The 20,799-nt window shown below is 41.8% G+C and overlaps 1 protein-coding gene across 2 annotated transcripts in view; it reads right to left on the minus strand.

Moving 5' to 3' along the window:
• The window catches only part of RARB (retinoic acid receptor beta), a 107,414-nt gene extending 96,016 nt beyond the window's left edge, over positions 1 to 11,398 (minus strand). Inside the window, exon 1 of one of the 2 annotated variants that reach the window (XM_035128838.3) lies at positions 10,753 to 11,398. In XM_035128838.3, the coding sequence (XP_034984729.2) occupies positions 10,753 to 10,909 (157 nt within the window). In that variant the 5' untranslated portion in view covers positions 10,910 to 11,398. The remainder of the gene's footprint in view (positions 1 to 10,752) is intronic. The other variant, XM_088653757.1, reaches the window with a different exon arrangement.
• Between the last annotated feature and the right edge of the window lie 9,401 nt (positions 11,399 to 20,799).

Genomic DNA, 20,799 nt, shown 5'->3' on the forward strand with positions numbered 1-20,799 from the left:
ACGCCAGGCACTCCTGTCTTCCACTGCCTCCTGCAGTTTGGTCAGACTCATGTTTGTAGCTTCGAGAATACTGTCCAACCATCTCATCCTCTGTTGTCCTCTTCTCCTTGTGCGCTCAATCTTTCCCAGCATCAGGGTCTTTTTTCCAGGGAGTCTTCGCTTCTCATGAGGTGGCCAAAATATTGGAGCCTCAGCTTCAGGATCTGACCTTCCAGAAAGCACTCAGGGCTGATTTCTTTCAGAATGGATAGGTTTGATCTTCTTGCAGTCCATGGGACTCTCAAGAGTCTCCTCCAGCACCATAATTCAAAAGCATCAATTCTTCAGCGATCAGCCTTCTTCATGGTCCAGCTCTCACTTCCATACATCACTACTGGGGAAACCATAGCTTTAACTATACGGACCTTTGTCGGCAAGGTGATGTCTCTGCTTTTTAAGATGCTGTCTAGGTTTGTCATTGCTTTTCTCCCAAGAAGCAGGCGTCTTTTAATTTCGTTACTGCTGTCACCATCTGCAGTGATCATGGAACCCAAGAAAGTAAAATCTCTCACTGCCTCCATGTCTTCCCCTTCTATTTGCCAGGAGGTGATGGGACCAGTGGCCATGATCTTGGTTTTTTTGATGTTGAGCTTCAGACCATATTTTGGGCTCTCCTCTTTCACCCTCATTAAAAGGTTCTTTAATTCCTCCTCACTTTCTGCCATCAAGGTTGTGTCATCAGCATATCTGAGGTTGTTGATATTTCTTCCGGCAATCTTAATTTCTGGCTTGGGATTCATCCAGTCCAGCCTTTTTGCATGGTGAATTCTGCATATAAGTTAAATAAGCAGGGAGACAATATACAGCCTTGTCGTACTCCTTTCCCAATTTTGAACCAATCAGTTATTCCATATCCAGTTCGAACTGTAGAGCATGCTAATACCTCTGTTTGAAACCCTTATCTGCACTATACATTTAAAGCGGCATCATGCTACTTTAAAAACAGTCATGACTTCCCTCAAATAATCTGGGGAACTGTAGCAGGTTTTTTTTAAAAGGTGCTGAGAGCTGCTGGAACACCCCCACTCCCCTCACAGAGCTACAATTCCCACAGTTCTCTTGAAAGGAGAGTGTTTAGCTACGTACTCTGAAAACTGCAGCTCCAGCTCTAGAATTCAAACCGCCAACCTTCTCATCGGCAAGCCCAAGAGACTCAGTGGTTTAGACCACAGCTCCACCCGCATCCAATAAATGCGTGAGTATGGTACCCCCCAGACATGCTGTGTTTGGCTTATCTGCTCAGGCATGTCCACCCTGGAGATTGTGGCATTCTTGTTGCAGGATTGGAAGGGAGGGATGAGGGGAATGTCTCCCCTCTCCCCCATTTATAAAAACTTGCACTTTTTTTCTGCACGGAGAATGCTTTCAGAGGGGATGGGAAAGGCATGCACATGTTCTGCCCTGTTCCTGTCCCCCTCCACTAGTTTGAACAAAAAAAGCAGAAAGGTGCAGGAAATTGGTCAGGTAATCTAGAAGGATTGTTAAAAACCTGCTAGCAATCAAACCAGCAAAATCCATGCACTAAACCTCCCAGCTAGAAGCACGTTGTGTTAAAACACTGACGGGATAGCTCAGTACATGAGACTCTTAATATCAGGGTTAAGGGGTTTGAGCCCCACAATGGGCAAAATATTCCTGCATTGCAGGGGGGTTGGACTAGATGAGCCTCAGGGTTCCCTTCCAACTCTACAATTCTATTATTCCGTGTTGTGATGCACAGCACATATGGCCCAAGCAGCCCATTTAAAAAAACGGTACGATGCCCAGTGAGGAAGCCCCATCCCAAGTAATTATATGTAGAAAGGAGCAGCACATTTGGAGTATTTTGTAAAGCTTTTTAAAAAAATACATATTCTCATCTACTCTATATTAATTGCACCAGTAATACTACTGCTCTGTATCACAAAGCTCAATGAGTCATGCTCCATTCACAGATATGCTTTGCAAGAATGGGAAAAAGCTTACTCGTTTAACACCCTGAGTCTGTGTATGCAACAGTGTGGTGTGGAAATGAATCACCTGTAACTAATGTAGTGTTGAGTATGCCTAGCAAATTAACAAGTCAAAGCCAAGCGATAAGGATTCATTCATCAGATTATACCAGCCAGTTGAAATTCCATTCAAACAGATCCAAACGTTATTCTTCATCTTAAGGCAACAGTTATGTTTTGGAAATGGATCAAAACAAAAAGATAACTCTGTTACTGCCAGAATTTGTCTGCCACACCAGTTTTTATTAGTAGGAATAGCTAATGTGGAGTCCACATCATCTGGAGTATACTATATAGCTCTGCTGCCAGTCAGAACTGGGATAATGAACAATTGGTCTAATCTGGGATAAAGGAGGCTATGCAAATACTTCCAACCCTCAAATTAAACTTTTATATGCCCAAATACCAGTGGTTAAAGCAGCAGCCATCTCAGGTGTCGCCAATGTGTGTGTGTGTGTGTACAGCAAACTTTCCATTACCAATTAAATTCTGGAAGTAGAATTAAAGTCCTTTTTAATTCAAAAATAATTATCAACACAAGCTGAAATTATTGTGAATGATTGAAGACGTGAATGATTGAAGATGCTTAGTTTGAGCAACAAATAGACCACTGCTGCTGTTTCCTTCTTGGCCATCAAAAGTTTGTTGCATGAAATGGGCTGAAACGTTTCGTTCCTCACACTAACGAAGTTTACGGGAGTAAAACTGAGCCGGCATTCCATCACAAATCAAGACAGCTTTAAAGAGGTGCATCTGTTAAAATACTTGAAAACAGGCTAAATTGACAGCTTGGGTAAAAACAACGGAAATAATACCAAAACAAATGAGACGCGCTATTGAAATGGCGATGAAAGCAAATACTAATCTCACCTCCCTGAGAGTGTATTTGAAACCAAAGGAAGTTGACTTTGTGAAACAGAATGCTAAGTGAAGCTATGTTGAGTCCACTACACTTCCCAGAGCTTGAGCTGCCCTAAACTGAAAGTATAGCTAAAAATGTTTGTCTACAGCAGTGATGGGCAACCTTTTGAGCTTGGTGTGTCAAAATTCGCCAAAAAATCGAGCATAACTTGGGTGGTGAGTCACTTCGAGAAAAAACCATAATTTCGCGATATTTATAGTTTAAATAACAAAAATGTATAATTGTAATATATAACTGTATTTAATAAACCAAAAACTAATTATTTAACCTAACCTAACCAAAAACTCCTTATTTATCACAAAGTGCCCAGAGTTGTTGAGCTTTTTTTGGGGGGGGGGCTGCTGACCAAAGTTTTGGAGGGTTTTTTTGGGTTTTTTTGGGGGGGATGCCCCAAAGCTGCTGCACTTTTTGGGGAGGAAAGAGAACAGAAATAAATGACGAATAATACCTTCGCTGGAATTAACACGCAGCACTGACATAGTCTGCCAAAGCGCCAAAAAACCCAGCACAGAACGGGTTAAAAAACCAATCTCTGGCTACCAGCAGCAGCAACAACAAAACAGGATCCGGGTTTTAACAGCGGAGAAAGGGGGGGGGGACAACAACAACAGCGCAAATGGGCCGATGGAGCGCGTGCCAGCAGTGAGGGCTCTGCATGTCATGTCTGGCACGCGTGTCATAGGTTCGCCATCACTGGTCTACAGGCAAACAGGGTTCCCCTAGTTCTGTCTGCTTACATCACCCCATGCATCACAAATAACTATTTTTCTGTGTAACAAAAAACCATGCCGCCACCCCCCTGCCCCGCAAATAAGCATTTTTGATCCAGTAACTCAGCATTATTTAGCTGAAGAGACTAAACTCCCATCTGCTACAAACAGCACACTTTCTTTACATTTCCCTGCACTATTATACTTCCAGAATTTCTGGGGAAATGACAGGTCTCAGATTGTAATCCTGGGCTTATTTACACAAGCTCAAGTACCACTAAAGTCAAAGCAGCTTACGGATCCATAAAGACAGCTATTTCTGTTGCATAAAACGGTCAGCATACCAGGACTCCAAACAAGTCATAGAAAACTTTGAATTCCACCTCTTTGCAAGTCTTCAATCTTAGGTGGATCACAACTTTTTGTTTAAAATCAGTATTGTGAGCCTTCACAATTGCACAACTGCAGTCTTCTCTGCACACTTGAGATTTAGGGAGATTTAGTTCTAAGTAAACGTACAAAGGTCTGGGTTGTTAAATCCTTGTTTTCAAAGACAATTATGCTCTGAAAACTATTATGATGTGTGGGATTGAAGGAAAGGGGTGTATTCACTGGTTGTAAAAAGGCTCCTGTCTAAAAATAACATCCATATTCATGAATAAATATTTTGTTCTAGATACTTAAAAGTGGGCACTCAGCTGCCACTTAAAGCTATGTATGTTGGAGTTGGAGTCCTTTGATTTTACTCTACAGCCCTTTAATTGTTAATAATGGATAGGAAACAAGACAGATGTATTTCATTGACGGGGAAATCTGAAGGGAAATTCCACAATGATGCAGACTGACTTATTGATAAAGCCCAAGCACTGAACATCAAAATTCACAAAGAACAATAAAACGAAGGCAAAAGGAAGTATCTGCAGACCTATTTACATGTTACTCATGCGTAGAGCAGGCAGAACTTTTAGCCTTGTCCCCGATGTTGTGTTTTCTTTCCACAACAGCGACTTCAAGGGAAGGAAGAGTACCACTCTATTTCTGCCTTGATCAGACCACACCTGGAATAGGGTGTCGAATTCTGGTCACCACAATTTAAGAAGGATGTTGACAAACTGAGACATGTGCAGAGTAACCAAGATGATCAAAGGTCTGTAAACCAAGCCTTATAAGGAACGGATAAAGGAGATGGTTCTGTTTAGCCTGGAAAAGAGGAGACTGAGAGCAGGTATGATAGCCATCTTCAAATATCTCAAGGGCTGTCACATGGCATAGGGAACAAGCTTGTTTTCTCCTGCTCTGGAGGGTATTGACTTGAAGCAATGGCTTCAAGTTACAAGAAAGGAGAGTCCGACTAAACATGAGGACTAAATTTCCGATTGTAAGAGCCATTTAACAGTGGAACAGAGGTTGTGGACTCTCCTTCATGGGAAGTTTTTAAGCAGAGGCTGGATGGCCATGTGTCATGGATGCTTTAGCTGAGATTTCTGCATTGCAGAGGGTTGGACTGGATGACCCCCGGGGTCCCTTCCAACTCTACAATTCTATATGCAAGCAGGACACCCACACAGCCAGGCTCACTGATCATATGGAGTTCAGCTGTGTGGGCTCGGCTTTCCTTACAGACAACAATAAGTCCACTTTGAAAACAGCTTTCTTTTCAGCTCGAACACATCTTTTATGTAGCCTTTAGGATGCACTGGGAAAACGAGGTTGCAAAGCCACAAAAGCAGCATGTGAAAGCTTTAATTTTATTCTAATTGACTAGGTTTTCAACTTCTCTTGGCAGTATCCTTTTAGCTTTGTTTTTAGATAGTATTTAAATGGACTCCTGTTGGAAATGTTGGTTGACCTGATTGGCATCCTATGCCCTTTTAAAATGTGGCTCTTTGGGGTGTGTTTGTGTTATTCTTATTTTGATTTTATATACTGTGATCTTTTCTGTGAACCGCCCTGAGACCTCCGGGTATAGGGTGGTATATAAATTCAATAAATAAATAAATAAATAAAATTAAAAAAAAATGTTTTGCCTAGCAGCTTTTCTCAATCTGTGTGTGGGTCTGTATCTTGCAGCCTGCTTTAAAGCAGTTTCCATGCTGGAAAACAAATATAGAACAAGTTTGCTATAGACACACCCAGTACGACACCATCCCTACATAAGCCGCTGCAAAGTTCCTCTTTGCTGGATTTTTTGCCATTTAACAGTTGCAATTCTATATCCTGTTCACTGACTATGCTTGTCGAAGTCTCCCCAACCCCACATTGCCATTGATTTTGGAGCCCAGCTTGTTGGGGGGGAAAGGACATATTGCCTAGCTAGGAATTCAGAGCTAGGCATCAAAACATTTTGCCATGGGTTCAAACGCACTGTTATTAACGCCAACTCAATTTGCCAGCTGTATAAAACAGCAAGATGGGAAACGTAAGTGACACAGCAGTTGAATTCTAATGCTGGTGCGCTTTGTGATTAGAGTAAGCAGACAGCCCTAAAGGCAATCAAAGTCGTATGTAGAGCAGCCGCTTGGGGAACACACACTTGGGGTGGTGTATGTAAAGAGTACATTACTTTACATACACCACCCATGACGCTATGTGTCAGATAAAAAGATGCTAAAATTCAGGAGTGCCTTGTACAAAACTAGAGGGTGCTTTGCTTTGGTCACAGTTTTAAAACGAACAATGAATTGGGCCTGCCATATCAAACAAGAGATCTGCTTGGACTTTGCTGCGTATGAACAGGTGTCCTATTCCAAACTTCATAAAGGAGATAAATTTCAAGGTATTTGGCAGGCGTTTTAAGTTGGTTGCACACAGCCAAGCTAACGTAAGGGTTTAAGAATTAAGCTCAGTGCAGGGTTAAGAAAAGAATGTGGCCCCCCACCCCCACCCCCTTAGTGTATTATTAGCTGAGTTGCATGATTTGGTATGTTAATATGTCCTATGGGCATATGATTCCGTAACATGTCCACTTTGCAAATGGGCACAGAAGGAGATGCGGGGAAGGGTAAGATTTTGTGTGTGTTGGGAGAGTGGAGCAGTTTGTGATGAAAATGTTGTTTGTTACACTATAGGAAAAAGCTGGCATAAACTGTTAGTTTTTAAAAAATGTAAAGAATGCTAACTTCTGCACTAATGTTTCACATGCATGTGCACGTGTTTGCGTTTGTGTGTGTGTGTGTTTTAAACAGAAAAAAGTTTGATAGTCTGGAGGAAAACAAACAAGTTATACTGTGACACAGAGAGAAATTCAAGACACTCAGATTTCATTGCTTTTCAAAAGTGCATTAAATTAGTTTGGGTCCAATTAAACTACCAGGGATCAAGTGTCTTTTAAGAAAATTTGCAGCAAATAAAAGCTTCCTATTAATCTCTGCATTAGGAGCTTGCATTGAAACTTTAAATAAAGGAAAGGTGCATAAAAATAAACCTTGCCTTCTGCAGCTGAAATGCCGAACTTGCCAACAGCACCTGCTGCAATTCAATACTTAGGAATGTAGATTTCCAGGCATGCACTTCAATGTGTTTGTTTTTACATTCTGACTGGAGATATGAAAGATAATAAAGCACTGAGTTGTATGTTAGGACAGATGTTTCTGGGCTTTTTTTTTATATATAAAAAAACCGGGATAGCATAAGAATTCACAAAGTCCTAAACATTACAAGCCGCCAGAAGTTTAGCAATGAATTTTTATGGATTGCAGGTTTTGTTCACAGCAGGTTTTATACAGAATTGCAGTCTATCATCTTCATTTAACATAAAATCTTACTGGGAAGCTTTGTTATTCTAAATTAAGCACTATTAAGGTCCCATTCATTCCAACGGAGCAATGCAGGCCGTAACACTAAACACACTTGCAAAATGGGGCTTACTGGGTAATAACACAGTGGGACCTACTTCTGAATAGACATGCCTAGGATGTGCCTCACTTTCTCACTGAAATCAAAAGTATTTAAAAAGCTCAACACTGGGTGACATCCAACTAAGTCATACTAGGAAGAGAACCACTGACAATGGTCAATTAACTTTTTATGGTTCTACTCGGAGTAAAACTAATATTGGCTATCATCCACTGATTGGTTCAGGCGCTTTATTTTTAAAATGTTTAATATCTGCAGAAAAGCTTTTTTTTATTATCGGATGACATCTTTCTTTACAAGACCGTCAAAAGTCAGAAATAATATGTCCATTAGTTGCATACATACTGCTTTATTTCTGATCAGGCAACATGAAATAAAACCATCTCATCATCTTAATAATCAAGTATCTGAAATTTCTCCAAAGTTCCAAGTTAACCCCTTCATCACACTTGGCTGCCAGTGAAACAGAAATCCATATTTTACCTTAAGATAAAATAGAGTATTTATGTAATCTTAGCTTTAGACTTAATTCTCTAATTCAAGTCGATCCCTTTGATTATGGTGCACTGACCCCGATTTCTTAACCGTTAGAGGGAAGAGCTTATTGGTAATACTTTAAACTGCAATCAATCACAGTTCTGCTCCGTTTCTTTAAGAACATTCTTTTCTTTAAACAAAGACTTTCGCATAGTTTTAAGTCGCACACTTTTGGGGGGGGAGAATTAAATGATTACAAAATTTCTATCCCAAAACCTTAAACACATAAGAGTTAAGAGGATGTAGTGAAGGACATTACATATTCTGGACGAAGCATTTTATTGACTGAATTGCTTCTGGAGAGAAATGTTGATGCTATTCTGCTGCTCTTTTCTGAGATTAATGCAGCTGTTATGCTCTACCTGGCACCCTAGAATTTCATCTCCATTGAAGATGCATGCCAACCGAGGTGTAAATCAACTATTGCCATTTATACAGCCAAGCCCAAATCAGCTTGACTCACTCGTATCATATGAACTGACTGTTCATACTAACAACAGAGGACTTAGCACAAGAAGGAAATGCTTGTCGTCGGGAGTTACACGTTCTTTTCCACTGCAGCTGCAGAACACACTTTGTTGACTTCGCACTTTTACAATTCCAAGTAATACATTTAACCACTAAACTTGAAAGACAAAAAAACCCACAAAAAACAAAACTTGAAAGACGAGATATTTAAAACTCTGCTTACAAGTTAAGAGTTCCAAAGTACTTTATGCATGACATACAACCACCTGCATTCCCGGCTTGCTTTGATAAATGCAAATCTTAAAGTTTTAAAGTTTAACAACATTGCAGTTTAAGCTGCGGTCCTTACAAAATTGGGAATTCCTGAAAGCACTTTGCTATACCTCCCGCCCCCCTTTTTCTGGTTAATAGTTCCTTTGATTGGCTTCCCTTCTCCTTCTAATCCAGCCTCTTTCCTTATCTCCAGCTCTAGGCAAATGACACATTTAACACTTGCTGCCTGCTGATAATGCCCCCCCCCCTTAAACTTGCTCAGGAGAGAAGGCAGCATATATACATACAGTATTTTAAAAGCTGGCTCTAATTAATGGCATTGTGAAAGACTTGCAATGTTTTGACTTCAAACAGATCGCCAGCAGTAAATTCTCCAAACTATTTTTCTAGAAGTTTGATATTGTAAAAAAATAAAATACTCAATGTATGCTCTTATAGAAAACTTGCTAAGAAAACAAAACTTTCCAGAACATATTTACAAACTTAAGTAAAGTTCTTTCTCAGTTAGCTATACAGCATTAACACAGTCTTTGAACCTGCAAACGTGGAAACGCCTAGAAAATATTTGGGGTACATTTTCTGATTTGCTTGTTTTGGGTTTGTTTTTGACTTTGCCTCTACTTTCCTAAAGAGGCAAAAATGTTAAAATTCTCCAGGGACTAGCTTCTAAGTTTTGTTTGCCTGTCCAAGGCTAACGAAGACCGAATTGTGATGAAAATATGTTGATTGTAGCATTAGCTCTCATGCTCACACCACACATCTGAACAAAATTCCCATTTCTTTTTCTTCCCTTGTGGATTCAGCACTCTGAATAATAATAAAAAAACAAAAACCTCCACCTATTTCAAAGCAATTGGGATACCTAGGAATCACAATGATATCAAACATACTTCTATAGTCAGTGCCTCATTGAGGTGTCAAAGAGTATGTTAAAAAAAATGATAGATAGCCATCATTTATCTAAATCAGTGTCAGAGCAATGAAGCATCTTTCAAGGGTGTTCCCCCCCCCCTTTTTTTAATTCAGAGAAAGTGGTGCTGGGACTTTGCTATTTCTTGCTGCTTCTCAGACTTGAAACATAAGATTGAGGATTGCCGCTGTTTGCCACCAATGTTCTCCAGCACTATGTCAAGATCTGATAACAAAACAGCAATAATTTTTTTAAAAAATAAAAAAACCTGCACCGGCGAAGCAGCAGCTCCCTTTTCCTGAAAGTCCCAGGCTCTGAACAGATTCGGAAAGCCCTGAGATAATTGATGGGGAAACACAAGGGGTGTTCACAGTTAGTTTTCTAGCAAAAACAAGGACTTCTTAGAGCAACAAAGTAAAAAGGAGAAAGGTGGCAGCAAGGTCAATGCAAAGAAATATTGCCTCTTCTCCCCACCCCACCCACGCCCAGAAAAAAAAAAGGAAAACATTTATGGGAGTTTACAACTCCGAATTCTGCCCACCCTATTGAGGCTAAAGTCACAGGGCAGCACACTGCCAAATTAACTGGTTGCTTAGGTGTTAAAAGGCACCTGGAGAAAAAGATATAGACTAAATTCAAAACAGGGTATTAGAAGAGCAAAGAGCCTGTTCAGATCAGGAAAATTTACACACCAGCTACACTGAATGATAAATTAATAGTAGTAGTAATAATAATAATAATCCGTTTCCCCATGAACAATAAGGCTATTCACAAGATGCAAAGTACACACTAGAGAAGCAATACTGCAAGTGGGAAAAGTGAAGCACCCCTAGGTTGGTGTTCTTTCAAAATGTTTGCGGAGTATTTGTATGCACAACCACATATCTGAATAGCTGTAGTTTGGAAAGCATGCCTCTTTCACCTGGTTGTGTATGTAGCTAGTGGCTATTATTATTATTATTATTATTATTATTATTATTATTATTATTTCATGCAAATAAATAAAACAGAGGGGGGAAAGTGGAGCAAAATAACCGCGGGACCTACATTGCGCACTGTGCCGGTGGCGCCATTCTGTTTGTGCCAATCCACTGAAGCATGCTTTGAGAGCCTTCTCCTGGAGCATGCAGGAAGACGGACTTGCAGTGTAGAAATCCAGCATTTGACCAGGGCTTACTGCTAGGACATCCATGCAGTCAAACATGATTCCCCCTCCACAGTAGGTCTGGAAAAGTGCCTTCCGCTAGGTGTGGAGGAAAATGGCATAGGAAAGTCCCTCCAACTCCATCAAACTCTGCCCCCTTTTTGGCACGTAGGCTGTTGGTCTTTTTCCCAGACCAGAATCATGAATTATGACAGACAACACAGCTAAAAGCCTGTAATTGATCCAAATGATCATTTACCATTTTCCAGCCTGTTCAGCCAATCCGGCAGAATAGGAGGGGGGGAGCAGGGAGCTTTCCAAGTTTCAGTTCTCCTCCATCTCTTCCTCAAAACCTCAAAGGAGCCTTCTTGCCTCTTAGGCTTCCACTGAATAGGTGTTTTAAAAAATATCCTGTGCAGCGTCCAAGTTTTGCAGAGAAAACAGGCTTCGATAAGAGCTCTGGATCCCCCTTTGCCGGCGAATAGATCCTTCTGCCTGCGAACAGCTCACTTCCTACTACTTGTGTCACACAGAATGAAAGATTGAATTGCTTAATATATGCGAGTGAACTTTCCATGAACCCTTCCCAGGCTGCTAACCTTCAAATGACCCAACCAGTCTGACATCACCAACTCCCAGGATTCTCACACAGCTTAAAAACTCCCAGCAGCCTTGCAAAATAATGCAGGCAGGCACAGAAGCAGGCAGCCAGTAGCTGCCGTTCCTATAATAACGTCCCTTTAGAAAGGAAGGCAAACACTTTTGAAAAAAGATATAAAATAGAAATAAGAGTTGCCTCAGGATTCTAAGTAGCAATGCTGCACACACACACAGAGAGGGAGACATGCCTTAAAGTTTACAAAATCTCTCTCTTTATCCTCCCTCTGCTGTTTAATTCTTCTCCAAAGCTGCTTTTCTACAAAGATTTCCTTCCTTTGAGTCAAGCAAACATACACGCTCGATTCTACGCATAAACATGTCCCAATTCTCTCCTGGCATCCTCCAGGAAAGACAACGGTGATCTATTGCATTCACTCTATTATATATAAAAACAGACTTAATGGGGGACAGTCTTATACATACGGCTCACAATGATTTGCCAGACCAGCGTTAGAGCTCTACACACACACACACACACAGAGAGAGAGAGAGAGAGAGAGAGAGAGAGAGAAACAGTGGAATTCCCTGGATAGGGCAATACGTCTATGCTTCCAGTTCCCCTGTATATACACTGCCATGGTTAGATTGTGCTCAGAAGCTACAGCACACAGCAAAGTCCACACTAGCACAATTTGTGCATGCAATGTTGTTGATAAGTGCATGCTTCCCCCCCCCTTCATAAAAGTTATTGTATCTCAACATATGGGGGTGGGTGGGAATCATGCGTGAAACAGCCCTCAAATCCTTCAGCGGTTCAGTTGCCAGTATTTTTTATTTTTTTTAAGTCCAGTGCACAGCAAAATCGCTCTGTCCCTGCTTTCAAAACGACCCCCCCGCAACTGTGATAATGCAAAGCTATTGGTGGCGATGAAAGCACAGAAGCCAAATCCTGCTTTTTATCTGCCCACACAGAGCTGTTGATCTATGACAGGGATGGAGAACCTGCGGTCATCCAGAGGTTGATGGATTATTCAAGTTCCTTGTTGGGCGAACGATTCTTGGAATTGCGGGGGCGGGTTTGACTAGATGACCCTTGTGGTCCCTTCCAACTCTGCAGTTCTAGGATTCTAGGAACCATTGGCTGTGCTGGCTGAGGTCGATGGGAGCTGAGAGTCCAACAACATTAGGAAGGACCACGGGATCTACACACTTGGTCTACAGCAACCTGCATCAGGTTGCCAGGATTTCACACAGGGGTCTCTGCAGCCCTACCTGGAAATGTCAGGAATTGAACCTGGAACCTTTTGTATACAAAGCATATACTCTGGCTCTGAGCTACTGGCTTTTCCTGCAATTGCTTAGCCAGATTCTTCTATAAGGTTAACAAACAGAGCATAAATAGCAAATACTGTTGGCACCCATCACCTGTTTTCTCAGCAGTATGCTGCTTTTACATATGGAGGCTCCATTTAATTGATTGGCCAGGAACCCATTCATTCATTCTACTCTTTAAACAAAAAACAAAAAAACCCGCCTACGCTTAAGGATACCAATCTTTCTGAGACCACTTGCAAGTAGAATAATAAGACTTCTTTAGATTGTTTTATGCCTTTTCAGATTACATCTGGCTGTGTGTGTGTGTTGTGTTTGTGTGTGTGTTGAATACGGTTTGTTTTCAATTTAGATATATCAATTTCAAAAGAACTTTTTTTATATGTGTTCTTTGAATCTTCTCATATTCAAGTTTTGTTAACCCAGTCAGCAAGCAGTGTCACTGAGCTTTTAATGAATAGCAGGCCTCTTGGGCGGTGGGAGATGGGACCATGTGTTATTGTGAGAATATTCAACTCTTTGAGCTGAAATAGCCACTGTGCAGGAAAAGTTTTGCTTTCATCTTAACAGAAAGGAAAGCAGCAATTGATATGAACTAATATTCAAAGGCCTGTATGACAACTCACAAAAAATAAAACTAATATTCAAAGGCCAGTATGACAACCCACGAAAATTCTAAAGAACTAAACTCATATTAACATTACTGTCCTTATGTAACTCAGCCGGCGTATAAGATGACTCAGCGTATAAGGCGACCCCCAACTTTTCCAGTTAAAATATACAGTTTGGGATATACTCGCCATATAAGAAATACGACCCAGTATATAAGACGACCTCTGACTTTTGAGAAGATTTTCCTGGGTTAAAAAGTAGTCTTATACACAGGAATATACAGTATTCATTGGCGCTGAGAGGATTCATGGTGACAGATTTTCTTAGTGACAGATCCTCAACCAAGATCCTGGGGCACTGTTGATATGGGGATTGTATAAAACTGGATTAGCTGGCAACTGAAAGAATTTTGGGAGGGGATTATGGGAGTTGTAGTCTAGCAGCATTTTGAAGACCTCAGGTTTCTGAATCCTGCTGCAGACATTGCTGAGCAAGCTGACCAATGGTATAACATATGGACCAATGGTATAACGATACAAGGGAGCGGGTGGCACTGAGCCTCTTAGGCTTGAGCTTGCCAATCAGAAGGTCAGCGGTTCGAATCTGTGCAACGAGGTGAGCTCCCATTGCTCTGTCCCAGTTTATGAAAACCTAGCAGTTCAAAAGCAAGTAGATAAATACCTGTAGGTATTGCTGCGGCGGGAAGGTAAACTATGTTTCCGTGTGCTCTGGCACTCATCATGGTGTTCCATTGCACCAGAAGTGGTTTAGTCATGCTGGCCACATGACCCGGAAAGCTGTTTGTGGACAAACTCCGGATCCCTTGGCCTGAAAGCGAGATGAGCGCCGCAACCCCATAGTTGCCTTTGACTGGACTTAACTGTCCAGGGGTTCCTTACCATTTTACCATATAATTTATAGTCATAGAAAGGGTATGCTAGACTAGATAAATCTTTGCTTCTTATATTTTGCTATCTTAAGACCATCCTGTGCATAACCTGGCCAATTTAAACTGTTTCAAAGGAGGCTGCAAGACCCCATTCTGAAGATGCAATAGAACTGAAACGAAGACAGCTGAGATGCACGTTTTGAAATAATTAAGTAGAAACATAAGACATTTCACCATTAAGGGGGAAGACTGAGACCAAGTGATGTGTGCCCCTGCTCAGCCCACTGTCCAAGTAAACCTGAAAAAACGGGTAATGAAGACAAAACCAGAGAGTAGAATTGAAAACTCATCGAAAGCCAGGCAAAACAAGCCCATATTACAGTTCATTTAAAGCTAAGCAAACATGGATCTAGCCCACGGGTCAGCAAACTTTTTTAGTGGGGGGCCGGTCCACTGTGCCTCATACCTTGTTGTGGGGCGGACTATATTTTTTGGGAAAAGAAAAATGAACAAATTCCTATGCCCCACAAATAACCCAAAGATGCATTTTAAATAAAAAGACACATTCCACTCATGTAAAAACATGCAGGTTACCGGTCCATCTGTGGGCCAGATTTAAAAGGCAATTGGGCTGGATCCTGGGCCTTGGTTTTCCTACCCATGACCTAGCCTGACTTCTCTAAGGAAGGGGTTTGAGAATCAGGATGCAGTTATAGACAAGGGCCTATACCCGCTACTCACCCAACTAGGCTCTATTGGTGGTGGAAGATCCCATACAGCAGGGGCACCAACTCCAAGGGACCGAGCTTCTCCTCCTCCTGATAGGGAAGGAGGCCAAGCATGAGAGAAGCCACTGGCCACCACGTTTGGCTCCACCCACTGGCTCCTCCCAAAAAGTGATGCAATGTCGCACGTGTGATGTCGAAGAAGGAGAAGGAGAAGGAGAAGGAGAAGGAGGAGGAGGAGGAGGAGGAGGAGGAGGAGGAGGAGGAGGAGGAGGAGGAGAAGGAGAAGAAGAAGAAGAAGAAGAAGAAGAAGAAGAAGAAGAAGAAGAAGAAGAAGAAGAAGAAGAAGAAGAAGAAGAGGAGGAGGAGGAGGTGGAGGAGTTTGGATTTGATATCCCGCTTTATCACTACCCAAAGGAGTCTCAAAGCAGCTAACAATCTCCTTTCCCCTCCTCCCCCACAACAGACACCCAGTGAGGTGGGTGGGGCAGAAAGACTTCAAAGAAGTGTGACTAGCCCAAGGTTACCCAGCAGCTGCATGTGGAGGAGCGGAGATGCAAACCCAGTTCACCAGATTACGAGTCTACTGCTCTTAACCACTACACCACACTGGCTCTCACAGTCGTGGTATCAGCCCCCTCTTTGGTGTAAGTTAATACATCTGCCACACAGTCTTTGATGAATATTGCAAATTTCAGGCAGGCTCACACAGGAGGCAGTGGTCTATCAGAATATCCTTTGACCATTACACGTAAGTACCAGCAGCTTTAATTATGTTCAGAAACACACATATATTTATAGTTCCATGTTTTACTCCAAGGAACTCAATTGTGCCCATTTTATCATCACATTATTATTTTTGTAGTTTATAAAAAATGCAACAAAAACCCTCCATTTCAATTGTACACATTTGACGTGCATTGGATAGGCATTTTATACGCATTCTCCTACAATGTGACTTTCGTATGCTTTTCAATGCAATTCCTCCTAATGCAACACATTTTTGTGTTGCACATTCTCTGTCCATTTTTAAAGCCTAAACTGCACTTGAAAATTCAAAGTACACAAGCCTCATTGCTGGCTGCATTCGAATCTGCTTGTAAGTTTGGGATTGGCAAAGTAAGCCAACTGGCTTTAAAATGCAAACCAAATGAATTTCTTCTCCATCCCTAGCTACAGGCCATATTCTTTGATCCACCGGATGGAAGCAATGAAAAATTGGGAGATGATTTCTTCCTGAGGGTAATAATAGAGGAGATAAAATAAGGCTGAAAACAAATATCAGTATGCTTATTTCGTATTTTGTCCCTAAAGGATTAACATGCTTATGTGATGTATTTTAAAAGTCACACAGATTTTTATAAAAATAAATTTAGTAATTTATGCCAAATTGCCTCGGAATTGAATTAAGATAGCTTTTTTCATAATATATCCAAATTAGCTGGGTAGTTCTGGATGTTTCATAATGAATTATGCCTATGGTAATGCTTGGTTATTATCGAGTCCCTGTGTAATTAAGTAACATTAATTCTTTGGATTATCTAGATGCCTATTCTTACTATTTCTTCCCATTTTTGTAATAAATTAATTAGCTCATATTAGCTTTTAAAATTATATTTTTTTTTTTTTGTGTGTGTGTGTGTGTGTGTGTGTGTGTGTGTAAACCTTATATTCTTGGCAAAAGGGAATTTTTTTCAAATGAAACTAATAGTCATTTAAAAGATACAGCTTACTATTCATTATAATTAGCAAGAATATACACTGAAGCAGTAATTAATTCCTTAGTTAATTTAAACGTAATGAGGTGTGAATATTTTACACTCTTATCCGTACGTAGTTCCTGAAAGATGGTAAAGGGGAGGCAGGAAAATGCTATGAAATTCTTCTTGAATCCCATATGAAAACAAATTTCTTATTTTGTGTCACCTATGCGATCTGTTTCCTTTCCATCTTCACTGGCAAAAACTGTACAATAAACATATTCTTAGCCATAAAGGTAATAAAAGCTAAAGTAATGGTCAAAATTCTATTTCCTTTGGTATTACTATATGTATTTCTTAGGGTGACACAGTACTTTTGAAGTCCATGTTCATAAAACAACAATTTGCAACCAAAGTTTTCGTTCTGTATCTGTATTTCTGGTTTTTGTTCAGCAATGGCCATTGAGGACCATGAATCACGCTGCAAATAAAATATACTTGTCCTGACCGCCTTATGCAAAAGAACAGGAGTCTGCAGACCTTATAGCAAACCTCCCAGAGACAGAACAGCAAATCACATTTCCTATTATTTTCCAAGCTGCCTAAATGAAAACATATGGATAATGAAAAAAATATGGATCTCTCCCTTATTGTAAAACAACTACACTGGCTGCCAATCCATTTCGTGGCACAATTCAAAGTGCTAGTGATCACCTACAAAACCTCAAATGGTTCCAGAATACCTAAAGGACCACCTTCGACTACATAAATAAACATGCTCAGGGTTTGTGGTCATCACCTGAAGCCTTTCTCTGTGTTCCCTTGCCAGTAGCGGAGCTTCATGCTCTGGCACCGGGGGGCGGAGAGCAGGCGTGGGCTTGGCTGGCATGAATCGGGGGGGCATGGTGCGCGTCCTGGGGGTGTGACGCACTGCCTGCGGGGGCGTGGTGCCCAGTGTGGGGGGGGCAGTCTGTTGGGAATTCCTCCCGTGCTGCAGATGTGTGTGTTTGGGGGTTGTTACATGTCACAGGTCTGTATACCTTGCAGCACTAATTGTTGGAGTCTTGTGAGTCTGTTTAGCTTTTGCAGCTCTCTCTCCGAGGAAGAAAGACAGAGAGAGGAGCCATGTTTTCTTTGTTCTGTTACGTCTGATTTAATTTGCAATAAATTAGGCTTAGATGTTACTCCTCAAGGCTGAGCTTCTGTTTTGAATTCTGCTTGTCGTGTGCTCATGTCCCTGGATATGGGCCACATCAGCACGACGGGAGACCGGAGGAATGAATCCCGGGCAACGCTGAGTTGGGGGAGACACCAGGACTCGGCGTTATCACCCCACCAGGATCGTGGTGCTGGGGGCGATGCGCCCCCATTCCCCTCTTCCTCCACCAGTGCCCCTTGCCATCTAACGTTGGCTGTTCTGATATCAGACACCTTTTTGGTCATAAATATTCATCTTGAGAGTATAAGTTGTTTTGTGTTTTTATCTGTTTTGCCGTATTTTTTTGGCTTTAGCTGCTGCTGTTTTATTCCTGTGCAGTAGTAGTTTAAACGTTTCCCTTTTTCTATTGTACACTGTGCTGGGAACTTTATTGAAAAGTGGTGATGGAATATTTAAAACAAAACAAAACTAAGCTTCCACCAGGGTAGTGGCCAGAAGTTGGAGCCCCCCCCCAGCGCCTCCCACACCCAATGCCCCTAAGCGCCCGTTCTCTCTTTTAAGGTGGCAACCCTATCAACATATCCCCTATTTGTTTAAAAAAGTTGTTCACTGCTGCAATAGCAGCCATGGCAACATCTTGTCACCTTGGGGCTCTGAGAAAAAGGCAAAGAGAGGTCCTTTCTTTGGCGCCAGACCTTCTGGGTGAGGTGACCAGGAGAATGCCTGCACTGTTGCTGTGGTTCGCTACAGCAGCTGGAGAGACTTTTAAAAACTTCACAGAGCCTGCAAGAAACCCAGATGCCAACTTTGCTGCCACGTACACCCAGACAACACCATCACTCAACCCAACAACATCAAACATACCATCTTAGGCCTATTTAGAATAACAGAATCATAGAGTTGGAAGAAACCACAAGAGCCATCCAGTCCAACCCCCTGCCAAGCAGGAAACACCATCAAAGCATTCCTGACAGATGGCTGTCAAGCCTCCGCTTAAAGACCTCCAAAGAAGGAGACTCCACCACACTCCTTGGCAGCAAATTCCACTGTCGAACAGCTCTTACTGTCAGGAAGTTCTTCCTAATGTTTAGGTGGAATCTTCTTTTTTGTAGCTTGAATCCATTGCTACATGTCCGCTTCTATGGAGCAGCAGAAAACAACCTTTCACCCTCTTCTATATCACATCCCTTTATATATTTGATCCTTTTATATATTTAATTGCTCATCTTCTAACATTGTGTATGCCATCAAATGCCAGCAGTGCCCTTCAGCTCTCTATATTGGACAAACAGGCCAAACCCTACGCCAAAGGAAAAATGGACAAAAATCTGACACCAGGAATCACAAGACAGAGAAGCCAGTAGGAGAACACTTCAATCTCCCAGGACATTCAATACAGGATCTCAAAGTAGCTGTCTTATTACAAATGAATTTCAGAAATAGACTTGAAAGAGAAGTTGCTGAATTATAACTTATTACTAAACTTAAAACTATGGAGAGACCTGGTCTGAATAGAGATATTGGATTCTTGTCTCATTACACATACTAAAGCTATTTTTGGTCATTTGCATACTACCCCTTGCTTTTTCCTGTAGTAGGACTAATTGCAGTCGTTAACAGGCATCAACAGGTTTAACATACCCATTGAGTCAACCACCCATCTCCTACTACCCTCCTGAGAAAAACCTCAGTCCACCCTCCCACTATATATAAGGGTCTGGTGCGTGCACACTTCATCAGATACAGTGGTACCTCGACTTACGAATTTAATGTGTTCCGAACACACATTCGTAAGTTGAAAAAATCCTATCTAAACCGCATCCAAGATGGCGGATGGAGCTCCATTCGTAAGTCGGAACATTTGTAAGTCGAGTCATTCGTAAGTCGAGGTACCACTGTATCTGATGAAGTGTGCATGCACACGAAAGCTTACACCCAGAACAAACTTAGTTGGTCTCTAAAGTGCTACTGGACAATTTTTAATTTTAATTTATTTATTTTGACTGCGTCAGACCAACATGGCTACCTAACTGAATCTAGATTCACAGGGAGTGCTAAGTTTTAAAGTCCTTTGCACATGCCGTAGCAAACTGTAGTGCTGGTGCAGGCATTTCCCAGGCCAACTCACTCAGAATGCCTACCCTTGGCACTTTCTTAGACCTCAGAGGAGGCAGGCGGCTAAGCAGTCACCATCAATAGGAGCAGAGTGCAGTCTCCATGCCACCACATGGGCATAATGGTAAAGCAAGTCAGGACCATGAGTGCTGCTTCTGAACTCTGGAGCCCTTGGGCAGTGCCCGGTTTGTCCAAGCACTGGCACCAGGCATAACTCCTACTTCAGCAATGTTTGGGTCCTTGACTGTTTCTGAACAGAGATAATGCGTAGAACTGTCCTGCAAATGTTGAACTACAGGTCCCATCAGTGCCAGCCAGCATGGCTGATGGTCAGCTATGATGAGATTTTTGGGATGCGGGTGGCGCTGTGGTCTAAACCACTGAGCCTCTTAGGTTTGCAGATCGGAAGGTCGGCAGTTCGAATCCCTGCAACAGGGTGAGCTCCCATTGCTCTGTCCCAGCTCCTGCAAACCTAGCAGTTCGAAAGCATGCCAGTGCAAGTAGATAAATAGGTACTGCTGCGGCGGGAAGGTAAACAGTGTTTCCATGCACTCTGGTTTCTGTCACGGTGTCCCGTTGTGCCAGAAGTGGTTTAGTCATGTTGGCCACATGACCCGGAAAGCTGACTGTGGACAAATGCTGGCTCCCTTGGCCTGAAAGCAAGATGAACTCATAGTCACCTTTGACTGGACTTAACCATCCAGGGGTCCTTTACCTTTTTACCTATACCTATGATGAGATTTGTAGTTTATCAACACATGGAGATCCCCATACAGAATATGGTACAGATTTATCATTTTATTTTGCTTAAGTAGAAT

Source organism: Zootoca vivipara, chromosome 11 (assembly GCF_965207765.1).
Source record: "Zootoca vivipara chromosome 11, rZooViv2.hap1.1, whole genome shotgun sequence".
NCBI lineage: Eukaryota > Metazoa > Chordata > Lepidosauria > Squamata > Lacertidae > Zootoca > Zootoca vivipara.